Here is a 16,002-nt window from a genome sequence, read left to right as displayed (position 1 = left end):
TGGGCCGGAACTCTAGAGAATTCTCATTACGACTTAGCAAAAGCCAACCCCCAAATCTGCCAAACTGGTCGCCTTTGGCCACTTTAATAATGTTACTGCCCTTGACAGATTACTTGCCTTTAACTGCTTTTTGTTCTCTATGTAAGACTACTGAACTTTTGAGAACTCTTAAAACCTTGCTACTTACCTGACACCAATGTTACACATTTATTTTGTGACATTTTTAATAAAGGATACTTTTTTAAAAAATAAAGATGTAGTGCGTGCACAAACTCACTGATATTTGTGAAAACTGTTCTATACCAGTTAATCCCCCCCCTTCACCTCTTAAGAGTTGAGCATGGATGCGCTACCATTCTACCACTAAAGAAACTTAAGGGAATCCTTGGTATACAATGAAGGGTGGCATACCTATTGAACCCGACAACAGAGCTCAAGGAAAACCTCTTCAACAATATGGCACTACAGAAATAAGACACATTTACTATCTATGAGGCCCATCAGGCTAGCCATACACAAGAGGATCTACCACATCAACTCCCTTCCGATGGACCATCATATAAGATCCATCCTCAAATATACAAACTGTCAACATGTCATTCATGCTCATGAACCCACAACAAATTACTAGCCTCTCAACCCCTTAACCCAGGCAGCCCAAAGTAAAGTCAAATATCCATAAAGCCTTCAGATGGACTAAATAACTGGCATATGTGCTCTACATCAAATGATACCAAGAGGTTGATTAGTTATGGATTGCACCAGAATGGGTCTAAATGCTTTAGGCACCCGTATCCTCCAATTCTCAGGGCTCCAAAGACAAACCGACGACAAATGGACCAGAGTGTACTTACTGAAAGTGGGGCTTCCAAGACCACCAAAGGCTCCGTTGGTAAGGGCCCCTAAAGGGGTGTATCCAGTTGATCTTGAAAAAGGATCTGGGAGACAGAGAGATACATTTACGCTAGACATGGGAAGGAAGTGCACATGAGGCAGAAAGGGTACATTTTAAGTGACTACGTTTCACATGATATTTTGCAGTCCAAGGGGTACCAACACAGAAAAGGTTAGACCTATGGCTCTACGAATAGGAAACAAGACACCAAGAGAGGAAAACTATAAGTGAGCTACTTCCAATCAAAGAAGAAAGCAAGAGCACAGAAAAGAAAGCAAGCAAGAAAAAGATTTAAGCAGAGGTAACATTACAAACCATTTTATGCATCAAGAAACTGACTGGAGACTTGCAGCCCCATCAAGAAATCAAGTGAGAAAAAAAAAAGGATATTATTCCAAACATGCCCTGTCGACGTCTCTTTTCGATTTCATAAACAAGAGATGTAATGCTATGCACCAACGACTAGATGTCAGCCTGTGCAAAGCATGCAACAGGGTGCGTTTGTAATACTATCCCTAGTGGGATGTGTACTGTACCCATGGACCTTCACGTGTCAAGGTCCTCAGATTGTTTTAGTTTCGTTTCGGACTTGAGGTTGCATGAAGTACATGGTCCTTCATAAGAGTGAAGAAAAATGAAGACTGTAAGCAGTATATGCACCTTTGTTTAGGCAGTGTTCGTATGCAGTACCCTTTGGGACCACTACACACAACTATGACTACAGGTGTAAGCAAAACCAACCTTTGGTATACGTCTGTACTACACAGTTTTTGGTAGCAGAGCTGAGCAGCCAGGCTCATCTCAAGAGGGAATGTGAGCTGTAAGGATGTTACACATCGGTCTACAATCACAAGTATTCAAATAAACTCTTACACTCAAGGTTTCCTGGTTAAACACTTATTAATTTATTCAACAGTCAGTCATAAAACATTCACTAGAAGGAGGCAATAAATATCACACAAAAATATACTTCAGTAGTTTACACTGTACGTTTGAGGCATTTAAACTACTTTGAAGGCGGAGCAAAATGGCAGAGTACTTTGAAGTAGGAGCAAAAAGGCATGGTTAACGAAAAGAAGATAGTTACTCATTTTAGAGTGCAAATAGTTTGAGTTCACCAGAGGAGCTGATTCAATGCAATAGGTTAGGCCAAAGTCAAGGGGCTAAAGTCTTGTATAGAATAAAGCAGTACTGGTAGTTAAATGGAAAAGTCTTTACCAAAGTTCTCAGAAGTGCTTTGTAAAAGAAAGAATCATATGTTGGGTCACAAGCTGACTAGGCCTGCAAGTTGCCAAAGTTCAGAGCACTTTCGCAGTGAGAGGTAAGTTCTGTCCGTCGGGTTTTCACAGTACCTTACAATAAAGAAAAAGATGCAGCTGAAGACTTCTGTTCCTGCAGACCCTGCTGTGCCTCAGTCGTGGGGACAAGCGGGAGGACGTCGGGGGACACCTGCACCGGACAGGTCAAAGTTGGCACTTGGCAAATTAATTCCGGTAGCTGTAGACAAGCACACAAACTGGTGTGCCTCTCCCTGGTTATACAGTTTCCTGCAGCTCTCTGAGGAAAATACAACCGGCTCTGAGAATGGTATCCATGTGGCTTACAAGTTGATTGGTCCCACCAACTCAAAGGGAGAAGTCGTCCTTGCAGGGCTTCTCTGTCGAGATGAACTTGGCAATTCAGACCTGCAGCAGGGCTTCACCGGCAAGCCAACAGTCCAGGAGTTGCAGCAGCCATCCTCTTCAAGGTCGTCTTTGGTTCTTTCGTTCCAGTGGTCAACTCTGCCTTCCAAGCTGAGAGACTCGCCTTTTATCCAGTTTCCTCCCATTCATTCCAGCTTAGCTGCCACTCCCCCAGCAGGGTGGCTGTCCTTGCCAGACAGTCAGCCAGCCAATCACGCCATTTGGGTCTCCTAGGAGACTAAGCACAGGGAGTTTCGGGCACCTCCCTCATTTCCTGCCCACCCCAGACACTCGGGCACCAGAGGCGGTCTTCAGTCCTGAAGCCCGCCAAAGGTGATGCAACAAAGGGACCAAACCTGGTTTGGGGCGCAGAGACAAACTCTAGAAGGACCTTTCCAAAAAGAAATGGCGAGAAAAGGAGACCGGGACCTGTTTAAACAAAGGGGGCTCAGGCGCCATTTTGAAAAACATGGCTCCTGTGATTTAACGCTACCGGTGTTCGCGGTTGGGAAAAATCATGGTAGTTCATTGTAAAACCACTGCCACCAGCCATTTCGAGAGGAAAGGGTAGCAGTTGACTGCTACATGAGTTTCTAGACACAGGGGATACTTGGTAACCCCTCCAGCACTGTATTGTAAGCTAGGGTGTACTAGGTCTAGGAATTTAAATAGACTAGTAAAGTCAATTTCTCTTTACTTTCTCTGGGAAACAGTTTATCCCAGAAAAGGTATTTAAACCTTGGGACAGCCTGAAGGGCTTCCCTGTGTCACTGCACTGAAGGTGCTGTGCGACACATGAAAAGCTGATGCCTATGGAGTTGTCTAAAACTCCACAATCAAAGAACACAAGAGTAAAACACACATCAAAATACATGAGTGGGAAAAAAGGGTCACAATCTTTCCAGGTTAAAAAATCAAGTCCTCAAAATCCAGCAAAGTTGCTGGGGGTCTCTGAGCTGAAGGAAATTAGCACATTTTTGAGAATTCTCCCCAACAACTTTCTACTCCAAAAGAGGGAAGGAATGGTGGGCACATGTGAACCGAAACAGATATAAGCTCTGCATAGACTAGCAAGCAGTACCAGGAGGAGGTGGGTTGTTAAAAGGGACAGAGGCAAAAAGATGTCTTAACACCACCCGTCCTACTTGAGTCACTCCTAGTTTTTGTGTCGTACCGTTGGGTGAATGTGTGAACTGATCTCCATGTTGCTGCCCTACATATTGCATCTAACGGCACATTTGAAATGAAGGCTAATGTGGCACCAGTACTGCTAGGGAGAATTCACAGAAATGTGCCAATTGCCTCTACCTTAGAGACCCCCAGCAACTTTGCTGGATTTTGAGGACTTGATTCGTTTTACCTGGAGAGTGAGACCCTTTTTCCCGCACCCTCATGTATTTTAATGTGATTTAGTACACAGTGTTTCTTATGGTTATGGAGTCCGACAAACTACATAGGCATCTTTTATATTGTGTCACACAGCACCTTCAGTGCAGTGACACAGGGAAGTCTTCCAGATTTCCCCAAAGGTTTAAATACCTTCTCTGGGATAAACTACTGTTTCCCAGAGCAGTAAAGTGAATTTTACTTTACTTACATTTGTAACTTTCTATAAACCCAGCACACACCATCTTACAATAGGGTGCTGGAGGGGTTACCTAGTATCCCTTTGTCTAGCTTCTCATGAATGGCTGGTGGCAGTGGTTTATTTTTTTTACTACCATTATGGAATTTTACAGCGGGCTGCGTTCGCAGCCACAGTAAAGCACCCATGGGTGCCATTTTTGTCAAAATGGTCCCGGTCTTCTTTTTTCACCATTTGTTTGTGGAAAGGTCCTTCTCGAGATTTACACTGCGCACCAAAACAGGTTTGGCCCCTTTGTTCGCTATGTCTTTGGCGGGCTTCACGAGTGAAACCTGCGTCTGTCTCAAAGGTGTCTGGCGGGGGCAGGAGGTGAGGGAGTTGCCCGAAACTCCCTGTGCTTAGTCTCATAGGAGACCCACATGCACTCTGTGGTGATTGGCTGGCGGGCTGTCCGGGAAGGACAGCCACCTTGCTGGGTGACTGACAGCTAGGCTGGAATGAATGGGAGCAATTTACATAAAAGGCAAGGCTTTTTGGCTTGGAAGACAGTCGACCACTGGAAGAAGGAATCCAAAGAAGAACTTTAAGGGGACGCCTGCTGCAACTCCTGCACCGTTGGTTTGCCTGGTGAAGCCCTGCTGCTGTGCTGAAACTCCAAGTTTGTATCAACAGAAAAGCTCCTGCAAGGACGACTTCTCCCTTTGAGTTGGTGGGACCAATCAACCTCAAAGTAAGCCACCTGGACATCCTCTCGGAGCTGGTTGAATTTAAACAGAGTTGCTGCTGGAAACCGAATAGCCATGGAGAGGAACACCAGTTAGTGTGCGTCGCTTTTAAGCTGCCCAAGAGCTCCAGGAAGATCCTCCGGACTCCCAGGAAGCAGTACTGACCAAGCCCCAACAGAGTGCGGGACCCAGAAGCAAGGAAAGGCCATCTCGACAGCCAGGAAGCACAGTGTTGCTATTTGCGGTAGATGGAAGGAGCTGAAACTTGCAACAGCCACTTGTTTGAAGTTTGCCGGTTGCGAGCAGTGACCGCCCCACTGCAGTGCACGAGTCCACAGAAGTCCTCCCACTTGTCCCCACGACTGAGGCCCAGGAACAGTGAGATCTGCAGAGCTGCTCAGGAACAGAAGCCATCTGCTGCACTTTTTCTTCAATACAAAAGGTACAGAAAAAGTCAGAGAACTTACCTCTTGTTGTAGAATTGCTTGCACCTTCTACTTCTCACAAGTCTAACAGCTTGTGGCCCTACATTGATTCTTCTTTTTCTTCAAAGACTTCTTAAACATTGTGCAAAGACTTTTCTAACTTACCTGCAAAGAAGTGCTTCAGCCCATACAGACTTTTGCCCGTTGACTTTGACTTAGCCTGTTACACTGAAAGACTCTTATTGAAGGATCTGCCTGAGAATATTTGTGGTCTCTTGTATGTTCTAATCACCTTTTCCTCTGACATCCCAAGAATATTCTAAATGCAACAGTGATATATTAATGTCCCCAGAACCCTAGCTATTGAAGTCACCTGAGGGTGTAGGTTGTGTCTGTGGGACATACCAAAAGGGCACTTACCGATTTAGAAATATTAAGAGTGTGCATTTTGTGAAGTATTTGAGTGTTACTATTATATTGCCCCCTTCTGAAGAAGGCTTACTCTGACTGATAAATTAATAATGGTTTATTCACGAAACCATGTGTAGGTTTATTTGAATCCTTGTCACTTTGAATCTGTGTAACTCCCGTACAGCTCAGGATCTATGTGATCACTGCGCCGCCCGCAACTGCGACGCCGAAAATGCTGACGGCAGTTACGGCGCAGCGCATTGATCATATGGATCACTGTGCCCGCCTCCCCTGGGCTGCAGTACTCCTCCCAACCCCTCACCCCACTTACCTTTAGGGCGGCACACTTCTGTGTGTGCCGCCCGCACTCTGATCCCTGCGGCGTCAGCTCTTCCCACTAACGTGGGTTGGAGCTGATGCCGCAGGGTGCTTTTTTTTCTTCATTTTTTTACATGTCCCCCGCTTTCCGAAACGGTAAATGGGGGACACCCCCGCAACCCTTGACCCCAATTACTGCACCCAGGAAGAGCAGGGGGACACCCCTGTTCTGCTTGGGTGCAGTAAATGTCACCCTCATTTTGTGCGCCTCCAAAGGTCGCAGTGACTGTGGGGGCGCACAAATGATGGCAACATTTTTGTATGATACCTACAGCTCACATTGACCGCTCTTGAGATAAGGTTGGCTGCTCAATCACGCTGGTGGCAGTGGTTTTACAACAAACTACCACGATTTTTCCCGACTGCAAACACCAGTAGGTAAAAAAATCACAGGAGCCATGTTTTTCAAGATGGCGCCTTAAGCCCCTTTGTTTAAACAGGTCCAGGTCTTTTTTTTCCGCAATTTCTTTTTGGAAAGGTCCTTCTAGTGTTTGTCTCTGCGCGTCAAACCAGGTTTGTTCCCTTTGTTTGTGTGCCTTTGGCGGGCTTGACTGAAGCCAGCCTCTGCCGTCTGAGTGGCTGGGGTGGGCAGGAAGTGAGGGAGGTGCCCGAAACTCCCTGTGCTTAGTCTCCTAAGAGACCTAAATGCACTCTGGCGTGATTGGCTGGCTGACTGTCCGGCAAGGAGAGCCACCCTGCTGGGTGAGTGACAGCTAGCCTGGAATGAAAGGGAGAAAACTGTTTAAAAGGAGAGTCTCTTGGACCGGAAAGCAGAGTCGACCACTGAAACGAAAGAACCCAAGACGAGCTGGAAGAGGACAGCTGCTGCAACTCCTGGACCGTTGGTTTGCCCGGTGAAGTCCTGCTTCAGGTCCGAATTGCCAAACTCCATTCGACAGAGAAGCTCCTTCAAGGACGGCTTCTTGCTTTGAGTTGGTGGGAACAATCAACTCATGAGACACCTGGACACCATTCTCAAGGCTGCAGAGGGACACCAGTTTGTGTTTCAGAATCTACAACTACTGGAACTGAAGTGACTCAATCTCGTTTGCTTTCTTAAACGATCCCGTGCAGAGGAGTCCCCCGACTTCCTCTCTCTTGTCCCGACGACTGAGGCTCAGGAACAGCGAGATATGCAGGACCTGCCAGGAACCACGACTTCACCAACATTTGTTTTCTTCATACAAAGGTACTGTGCCAACCCGAATGAGAGAATGCCACTCTCGCGGTGAAAGTTAGTGAAACTGTCCCAACTTCCAGGCCTAATCAGCTTGTGACCCGACAAATGATCCTTTTTTGCCTAACCTACTTCTGAGAACTTTTGCAAAGACTTTACCGTTTGAAACCAGAACTGCTCTTTCCTATCCAGAACACTAGCCCATTGACTTTGGCATGGCCTATTGACTTGATTTGAACTCCTCTGGTGTACTGAAACCATTTGCACTGCCTAGAAAGTATATGTGATCTATTCTACCTACTTTTGTCCTTTTTGCTCACTGCTAAGTAACTGAACTGCCATTTGGCTCCTATTTCAGGGGAGCTCAAACGGTCTCAAAAGCTTACAGTTTTGTATTGAAGTGTATTGGGATATAATATTAAGTTGCCTTCTTCTATTGAAATGTTTTCTAAAATGATTGTGTAATAAATTGCTAAGTGTTTTTACCAAGAAACCTTGAGTATAAGGGTCTACTTGAACCACTGTGATTGAAAATCCTCTGTGTAACTACTTGTACTGCTCACATTCACTCTTGAGAAGCCTGGCTGCTTAGCTCGCTATCAAAAACTGTGGTACACAGGTTGGTGCCTGCAGAGGACCTGCAGTCCTAATTGTGTGTAGTGGTCCCAGAGGGTTCTGCATAACACTTGCTTATTCTTCCCATGGTGGTGCTGGCTATAAGAAAAGTGTCTTTGTAAGTGAGTGCTTTGAGGCTTGCCTTATGAATGGATTCGACGAGTGGGGGTGTCACATGAGCTTACTTGAGACAATGTTTTAATCTCATCCTGAAAGTGGATTTGTAAGTGAGGGAGGGGCGGGATATATTCTTTTCACCCCTTCCATGAAGGCTTTCACACCTGGAATCCTCCACCATGAAACCCTGCTTTGAGAAGTGTTAGCAAAAAGTGCATCTAAAAGGACTTTCAAGGAATTGAAAACAAGACCAGTGTTTATTTGATATGGCGCAGCCGAGACCCAAAGGTAGTTGGGCGCAAGTATTACAAGGATACTTATCAGCTTAGTTACCAGAAGTTACGTACATACATAGTTATATAAAGGCATAGATATCTATACAGTGTTACAGTGGGTAAACATATTACAGATACAATTTGCAAGGTGCCCGCAGGTGGTACAGTGGGATATATATAATTTGGAGTGGTGGTCGGGAGGGGCTGTCTGGAAGGGGGGAGATTCATCAGTGGCTCAGGTTAGTCATCATTGGTCCATAGCCAAGCTAGGACTTTTCGCCTAAATGCGGGGTAGTGTATGTCAGAAGGTGAACATTGTGAGGTTGGCATCATGGAAGGAGACAGACAACAGATTCAAAGTAAAAAAAATACCTTTAACTTAAATGTCAGGATGGTGTAAGGCTTAACTTGCTCTATGCTAAGGTGGAATTTGCCTACCTAAATAAACTAAGGATAGTCTGTGTCAGTAATGTTAGGACAGTTTTTCTGAAGTCTAAGGGCTTAGTAAAAGCATTCAACTAGACAGTACAAGACTCAGCTCTTAGTATAAGGATGTACCACCTGAGTCTATGGTAGCATAGACCGAGAAGCCAGGCCCATTTTACATGGGGCGTGAGGACTGGAGGAAGGTACAAAGAACTTGTAATATACCAAAGGTTCAACAGACACACAAGTATTATTATAAAAAAGAAAGATTATAAATACAGTAAGGCCAAGTAGAGTCTTGGGGTAAGTACTTTGTCACAGAGTCAAACACATAAAAACACATGCTTGAAGGTCCACAGACCAAAGCATAAACCTTTTTTTATTAAGAGTTTTGGTTTTTTACAAACCTTTATCTTTGACCGCCACACAGGGCAGCTTCACGATCTAAAAAGTCACTATAGACATTAACACACTCATGTGGTTTAACTAAGAAATTAAAACCAAGAAGCCATTTCAGAAAGACCAGGCTTCCAACAGCCCAATAATCAGATAGCGTCCCCAACCTCATGAATACTTTAGAAATTTGATCAAGCAGAAGAAAGATCCAATGCTGGAGAAGGACGGAACAAGTTACTTACCTGCAACTATTTTTCTCCAATATGGGTCTGGCTGGTCTGCGGGGCCGTGACCCTCAGAGGGTTGATGCTAGGGAGAATTCTCAGAAATGTACTAATTCCCTTTTATCTTAGAGACCCCCAGCTCTTTTATTCTGGATTTTAGGACTTTTATTTTTTATCCTGGCGGGAGCAAGACCCTTTTCCCCACTCATGTATTATTCATTAATTTGAACAGGGTTCCTTTTGACTTTGGAGTCTGACCAACTCCATAGGCATCTTTTTACATTGTCACACAGCACCTTCAGTGCAGTGACACAGGGAAAGTCCAGATTTCCCCAAGGTTTAAATACCATCTTTTGGTTAAATTGCTGTTTCCTAGAGCAGTGAAGTGAAATTGACTTTACTTACATTCGTAACTTTGTAGACCCAGCACACACTATCTTACAATAGGGTGCTGGAGGGGTTACTTAGTATCTTCTTTGTCTAGTTTCTCATGTAACATTTTTATGTTACCCTTTCTACAATTAATGGCTGGTGGCAGTGGTTTACTTTTTCCTACCATTGTGTTTCTACCACAGGCTGCAATTGCAGCTGCAGTAAAGCACCCAGGGGTGCCCATTTTGTCAAAATGGCCCGCTCTTTTTTCGCCATTTCTTTGTGGAAAGGTCCTTCTTGAGAGTTAATCTAAATGCCAAACCAGGTTTGGTCGCTTTGACCGCTTTGCCTTTGGTGGGATTCACGAGTGAAGCCCGCCTCTGGTTCCAGGGTGTCTGGGGTGGGCAGGAAGTGAGGGAGGTGCCCGAAACTCCCCGTTCTTAATCCCCTTGGTTATTGGAATGCATCCAAAGGTGATTGCCCGGCTGGCTGTCCAGCAAGGACTATGCCACCCTGCTGTGCGATTGACAGCTAGGTTGGAATGAATGAGAGAAACCTGCATAAAAAGGCAAGGCTTTTTGGGTTGGAAGGCAGAGTTCTCCACTGGACGAAGGAATCCAAAGAAGAACTTGGAAGACATGCCTGCTGCAACTCCTGGACCGTTGGTTATCTCGGTGAAGCCCTGCTGCTGTGCTGAAGCTCCTAATTCGCCTCGACTAGAGAAGCCCTGCAATGACTACTTCTCCCTTAGAGTTGGTGGGACCAATCAACTCCAAAGTAAGCCCGTCTGGACATCCTCGGAGCTGGCTGTACTTCTACTGCTGTTGCTGCTGGAACCGAAGTGCCAGGGAACACCAGAGTGTGCGTACTTTTAAGTCAGACCCGAGCGCTAGGAAGGTCCTCTGTACTTCCCTGATGCAGTACTGACCAATCCTGAGCCACAGGTGCTGGACCCCAGATGCGAGGAAAGTCTGAAGTGGTAGCTGAGAACCACAGTGTTGCTTTTTGCTGTCAGACGCGAGGAGCTGAAACACCGAAGAAGTGCTGAATCGAAGTTTGTCCATTGCTGCCGCTGACCTTCCCATTGCAGAGCAGGAGTCCCTAGACGTCCTCCCTCTTGTCCCCACGACCGAAGTTCACGAACAGCAGGATCTGCAGAGCTGCCCAGGAACAGAAGCCAGCTGGAACCATTTCTTCTAGGCAGAGGTACTGTAAAGTCTAAGAGAACTTAACTCTTGTTGTGTAGCCTTACTTGCTCTCAGTTGAGACCCGTCTTGGTTACCTTGCAGAGTTGCTAAAACCTTGCCTCTCACAAGCCTCCGACCTTGTGGCCCTTCAAGTGATCCATTTTCTATAAACATTTCTAAAAACGTGCAATACATTTTACCTACTTGCAAAGAAGCTCTTCTGCTCCCCTTGACATTGTGCAATTAACAGACTCCTCTTTACCTCAGACTTTGTGCTTTGGCCTGTCCCACAGGAAAGGGTGTATTTACTCTACTCTGGAAGGTTCTTAGAAGTACTTTTCCTGTTTATGAATTATTTGTTAACCTTACTTGTATTCCTCTTTTCTATCTTTTGCACCAAACTCAGTATTGCTCTAAATGTATTAGTGATAAATCAATTTCCACAGTGTCCTAGCTATTTAAGTCACCTGAGGGTGTAGGAAGTGTCTGTCATCACCAACGGTTATCAGCTGATTTAGAGAAACAGTGTGTTTTGAAGTGTATTATAAGTTATCTATATATTGTTCGCCCTCTGAAGAATGCTTATACAACTGACTGAAATAAACTAATAATTGTTTAATCAAGAAACCTTGTCTGTAAGTGTGTTAGGCAAGACTGTATGCAGTACCTTTTGGGTGCACTACAACCCTGACATCCTGGCAACAGGAATCCAACCTGTACAAGTCTGTATTACACAGGTTGGTGGCGTGTTGACCAACCAGGCTTATCTCAAGAGGGGTCAATGTGAGCTGTAGGGGAGTAAGAGATTCACAGTGACAAGTATCCAAAAAAAACTTACACAAAAGGTTTCTTGAATAAAAAATTATTTATCTATCAGTCAGTTAGAATAAGTTTTCTTCAGAAGGGAACAAATCATTCAAACCCGGATTGGTGCGCAGAGTAAATCTCGAGAACTACCTTTCCACAAACAAATGCCAAAAAAAGAAGACCGGGGCCATTTTGACAAAAATGGCACCCTTGGGTGCTTTACTGCAGCTGCAAACGCAGCCCATGGTAAAAGCACACCACATTAGTGAAAAGTAAACCACTGTCACCAGCCATTCATCGAGGAAAGGGTAACAAAATTGTTACATGAGAAGCTAGACAAAAGGTGATACTAAGTAACCCCCCCAGCAACCTATTGTAAGATGTGTGTGTGCTGGGTCTAGAGTTTATAAGTTACTCACCCTAGTGACTAATGTACTCTTAGTCCATAGCCCCCTTTCCTCCAAGGGGCATGGCGCTGGAATGCGATGGCCGTTGCCTTGGCCCCAACTGCGTGAGCATGCATGTTGGACGGGAGCGGCTTGTGCTGGCCCTCGCACGCCTCCTTGATGGCAGAGACCATCCAGCGGGATATGGAAGCCTTAGAGGCCTGATAGCCTGGTCTTGAGCCTCCGAAAGTGACAAACAGGGCGTCCGATTTGTGGAAGCCCTTGGTCCTGTCCAAGTAGAATTTCAGGGCACGCCCGACATCCAGGCAGTGCAGCACTGTGCTTCATTCTTGGGATTGGTACAAAACGTAGGAAGGACTATTTCCTCGTTAAGTGGAACGCAGACGGAACCGTGGCCAGAAATGCCATGTGGGTCCGCAGGACTACCTTGTCTTTGTGAAAAGTGGTATATGGTTCTGATGTGACCAGCGCCTGGATCTCACTGACTCTACGAGCCAAGGCCAACTTGTAAGGCCGTCTTGATGGTGACCAGTCTGATGTCCACGGACGCCATTGGCTCGAATTGTTTGTGCCCCAGGGCGCCCAAGACTATGCTAAGGTAGAGCCAAGCGAGACCCGTCAGATGTTTCTTGATGATCGGGTTGGAGGAGGAGAAAATGCCCTCCTCCGAGTTCCTGTAAGCCCCAATGGCTGCAAGGTATGTGCGGCTGGTGTCCACCTGCATCCCTGAATGAGAGGTGTGCCGAAAAGGAGAGCATGTCGTCCAAACGCTTAAAGTCTTTTCCCTTCTTTGTCAAGGGGTGCCTCGCCGGATCACAAAGGGACCCCCTGCTCTTTTTCTTGTGGCAGTGACTACCATAGAATCTGGGGTGGGATGACCTCTAAAATATAGAGGATCCGAGGGAGAAGGACGAAAGTTTTTCAATTCTTGGGTTTACACCTCTTGTGAGGGCAGGTGTTGCTAAGGAGGGAGCCAAGTGTTTTTTAATCGAATTGAGGAGAGGAATAGCCTGGCTGGCTGCCGGCTTGTCTTTGAGTATATCTTCAACAAAGTCGGCTTCAGGGGCTGCCTCTTCAGTGGCAATCTTAAAGTGTTCAGCTGCCTTAAGTAACACTACATTAAACGTCAACTGATCATCAATTGGAGGGTTTTCTTGTAGGGGTGGCTAACTCGCGTTATAATCTTAGAACGCCTAGAGTGAAACAAGTGATGTTTCTATTGATTGAGTATTTATTGTGCGGGCATTCGTTGCACTGTGCCTCATGTGCAACGTTTAGCTTTCACACAGTGTTTATGAAATGCATACACAACGTGATGCAGGATTCATTACTCGAATATGTATAATATGAACTAATAAATGGGTCGCTCGCCTAAATAAATTGCTCTTTCTAATGGTAGTTTTTTTTAGATTGAAAGCGTAGCATTTGCCACTCAATAAGATATAAACGAATTAAAGGAGATATCTTTAACTATGTGGACATGTTATGTCATCACAGGATTACTATTCCATCATAGAGGATGTACTCTGGAAGCCAAGAATATTTCTAAGGCTGCACGTGAATATTTCTAAGGCAGCACGTGATCTGATGCGAGTTAATACTAAGGAGCTTATTTGTAAGTATTCCTATTTCTATGTCACTTTGACTACTAGTGAGGGTGTTCGTAGTAAAAAAACTGTGCTGATATACTACCCTTATTGTAGGACATTGAGTGATATATGAGAAGATGCTGGCACAATGCTGAGTGCTAAGAATTTATTGGGATGTGGAGAACCCCTCTCGTAATCGTTAAGGATATTCTGAACGACTCAACGGACAGTAGAATTGCCGCGATCTAGGTCTATGAATAAGTATCTGGATGTTTAGACATTTGTAAAGAGCTAAAAGAGCAATTAAATTAAAAGTTACTATGCTGTTTTTTTTGCATTGCTTGAAGTGGGGTGAGACAGGTTGATTCCTAGCTCTGAAGTGCAAATAGGACTGATCCAAAATATGTCTCTCTCTCTGGTATGTGTAGATACTACATCCGGAGATAGACTGGTAATGATTACTTATTATAATCATGTATATTTACATTAATAGTATAAATCAAACAAATTGGGAATGGTATAATGTTTAATAAGGTGTATTTGTGTTTTTAGGTGTTGTAACTCACCCTACATGGTTTAATGGGAATGACCTAATTCCCATATTTGGTCCTTACAAAGGTTGCTTTATCGAGACGACGAATTTACGGCAGTCCAAATAGACAACCGAAACATATGTAGACCAATCTGTGGAATTGAATAAACACAGATAGTTTCATCGGCTATTGATGTGGAGGACTTTTGTATTGCGACCTAAACTGTATGTTGACTTAGTCAACACACCAAGTATGATTAGTACATGTTTTAAGATCGTGAATGGATGGTAGGAGTGCATGAGTGTGTGTGTGTGTGTGAGAGTTGAATTATGGTAATATGTTTAAGAATTGATATTTTATATGTTTCTATGTTAATAACATTTGAATTAAAAAACTGCATTGTTATTTATGAAAAGATAAGTGTTTGATATATACCATTCCCTATCCCACTGGTCCCTTTCTATGTTTTACTTCTATGTTGTTGGCCAGGACTGTGGCTTGAGTGTCGGTGCTGTCGTTGAGACCCAAGTTGAAGTCCCCTAGGAGAAGAACCTTCGAGGAGGGTTTTAGGTCTGTGGTAAATTGTGATGCTATGTCCTCTTCGAAAGAGGAAGTTGGCCCGGGGGCCTGTAGATTAGGTGGATTAAAAGGGATGCTGTGGTAGATGGCGTTATTTTAGCAGTCAACGGTTCTCCTGATGGGAAGGCTTGGTTTGGTATTTCTCATGTTAAAATTTGTTCTGGAGATGAAGGCGACTCCGCCTCTCCTTGAAATGGTTCTCTCTTTTCTGATGGAGTATCCATCCGGAAAGGCAAGGGCAAGGGACGGTCCGGCTGCCGGATGTAACCAGGTTTCCGCTATGGCGATAAAGTCTAGATCATTGGCGGCAATTAGGTCTGCGACGTCCAGGGCGTGCACAGGGAGGGATCTGGCGTTGACGAGAGCTCCCTTAATAGCGGACAGCATATCTTTCTCTTTGGACCGGTTAGATGGACTGTTTGCTGCTTTAGGTGTATTGGTTTTCCAGGTGGTCGTACTTGGTGCGTTTCCAGGGGTTGAGTGCTATTGAGTGGTTACACCCGATACAGTGGAGTAGGTCGTGGTAGCTTTGGGATCGGATTGGCTGCGATGGGGATTAGTTTTCTTAGACTGGTGTGTGTATCTAGTGTAAGGAGGGGTTTTTTGTCTGGTCACCGAGTCTTGCATTTCTCTGTTGGAGGGTGGGGGCAGTTTTGATTGGTGATGAGTCCTGGTGCTGCCTGGATTGGCAGTGTGGAGGTTGAACTAGTTTATGCATTTCCAGATAGGTGGAATTATTGGTCGCTGAACTTTTATGCTAAGGGGTAGTAGGTGATGCGTATCATCTAGGGCAGTGGTTTTGGGGCAAGGCTGACTTGGAATGTCCCACGAGCAGTTGCTTGCAATGGCAAGCGGGCCAGCATAAGGAGTGCGGCACATGAGATTGTGTATTTCAATCAGTACTAATAAGGGCACGGCAAGGGGTAATTAACAATCATAGCAGTATATTTCCAGCAAGGTTGAGCTAGGCAACAAACTATAGAACCTCTGCGGCTATATAGCCACAAAAATTGGTAATGGCAGTATGTTTAGGGTGCGTTAAACTAGGCAGCATGGATTAGGAAAGAAACATCTGTGGCAGTAAGGTGCCAGTATTGCTAAAATCCACATACCGTGTACATTAGGAAGCATTTAGAGGCAGTATATTTTAAACAGTGTTAACTCGACCGTATAGATTATGCAACAATCAATGGCAGC

At 45.0% G+C, this 16,002-nt stretch overlaps 1 protein-coding gene across 2 annotated transcripts in view; it reads right to left on the bottom strand.

Annotated features, from left to right (window-relative positions):
• FBRS (fibrosin) overlaps nt 1-16,002 on the bottom strand; it is a 710,625-nt gene that overhangs the window by 24,926 nt on the left and 669,697 nt on the right. For both annotated transcript variants that reach the window (XM_069651625.1, XM_069651626.1), the window contains exon 17: nt 855-938. In XM_069651625.1, the coding sequence (XP_069507726.1) occupies nt 855-938 (84 nt within the window). The remainder of the gene's footprint in view (nt 1-854; nt 939-16,002) is intronic.

Source organism: Ambystoma mexicanum, chromosome 3p, assembly GCF_040938575.1.
Source record: "Ambystoma mexicanum isolate Mex_15411 chromosome 3p, UKY_AmexF1_1, whole genome shotgun sequence".
Classification (NCBI taxonomy): Eukaryota; Metazoa; Chordata; class Amphibia; order Caudata; family Ambystomatidae; genus Ambystoma; species Ambystoma mexicanum.
Note: the sequence above shows the minus strand (reverse complement) of the source record. Positions and strands in the feature narration are given on the sequence as shown.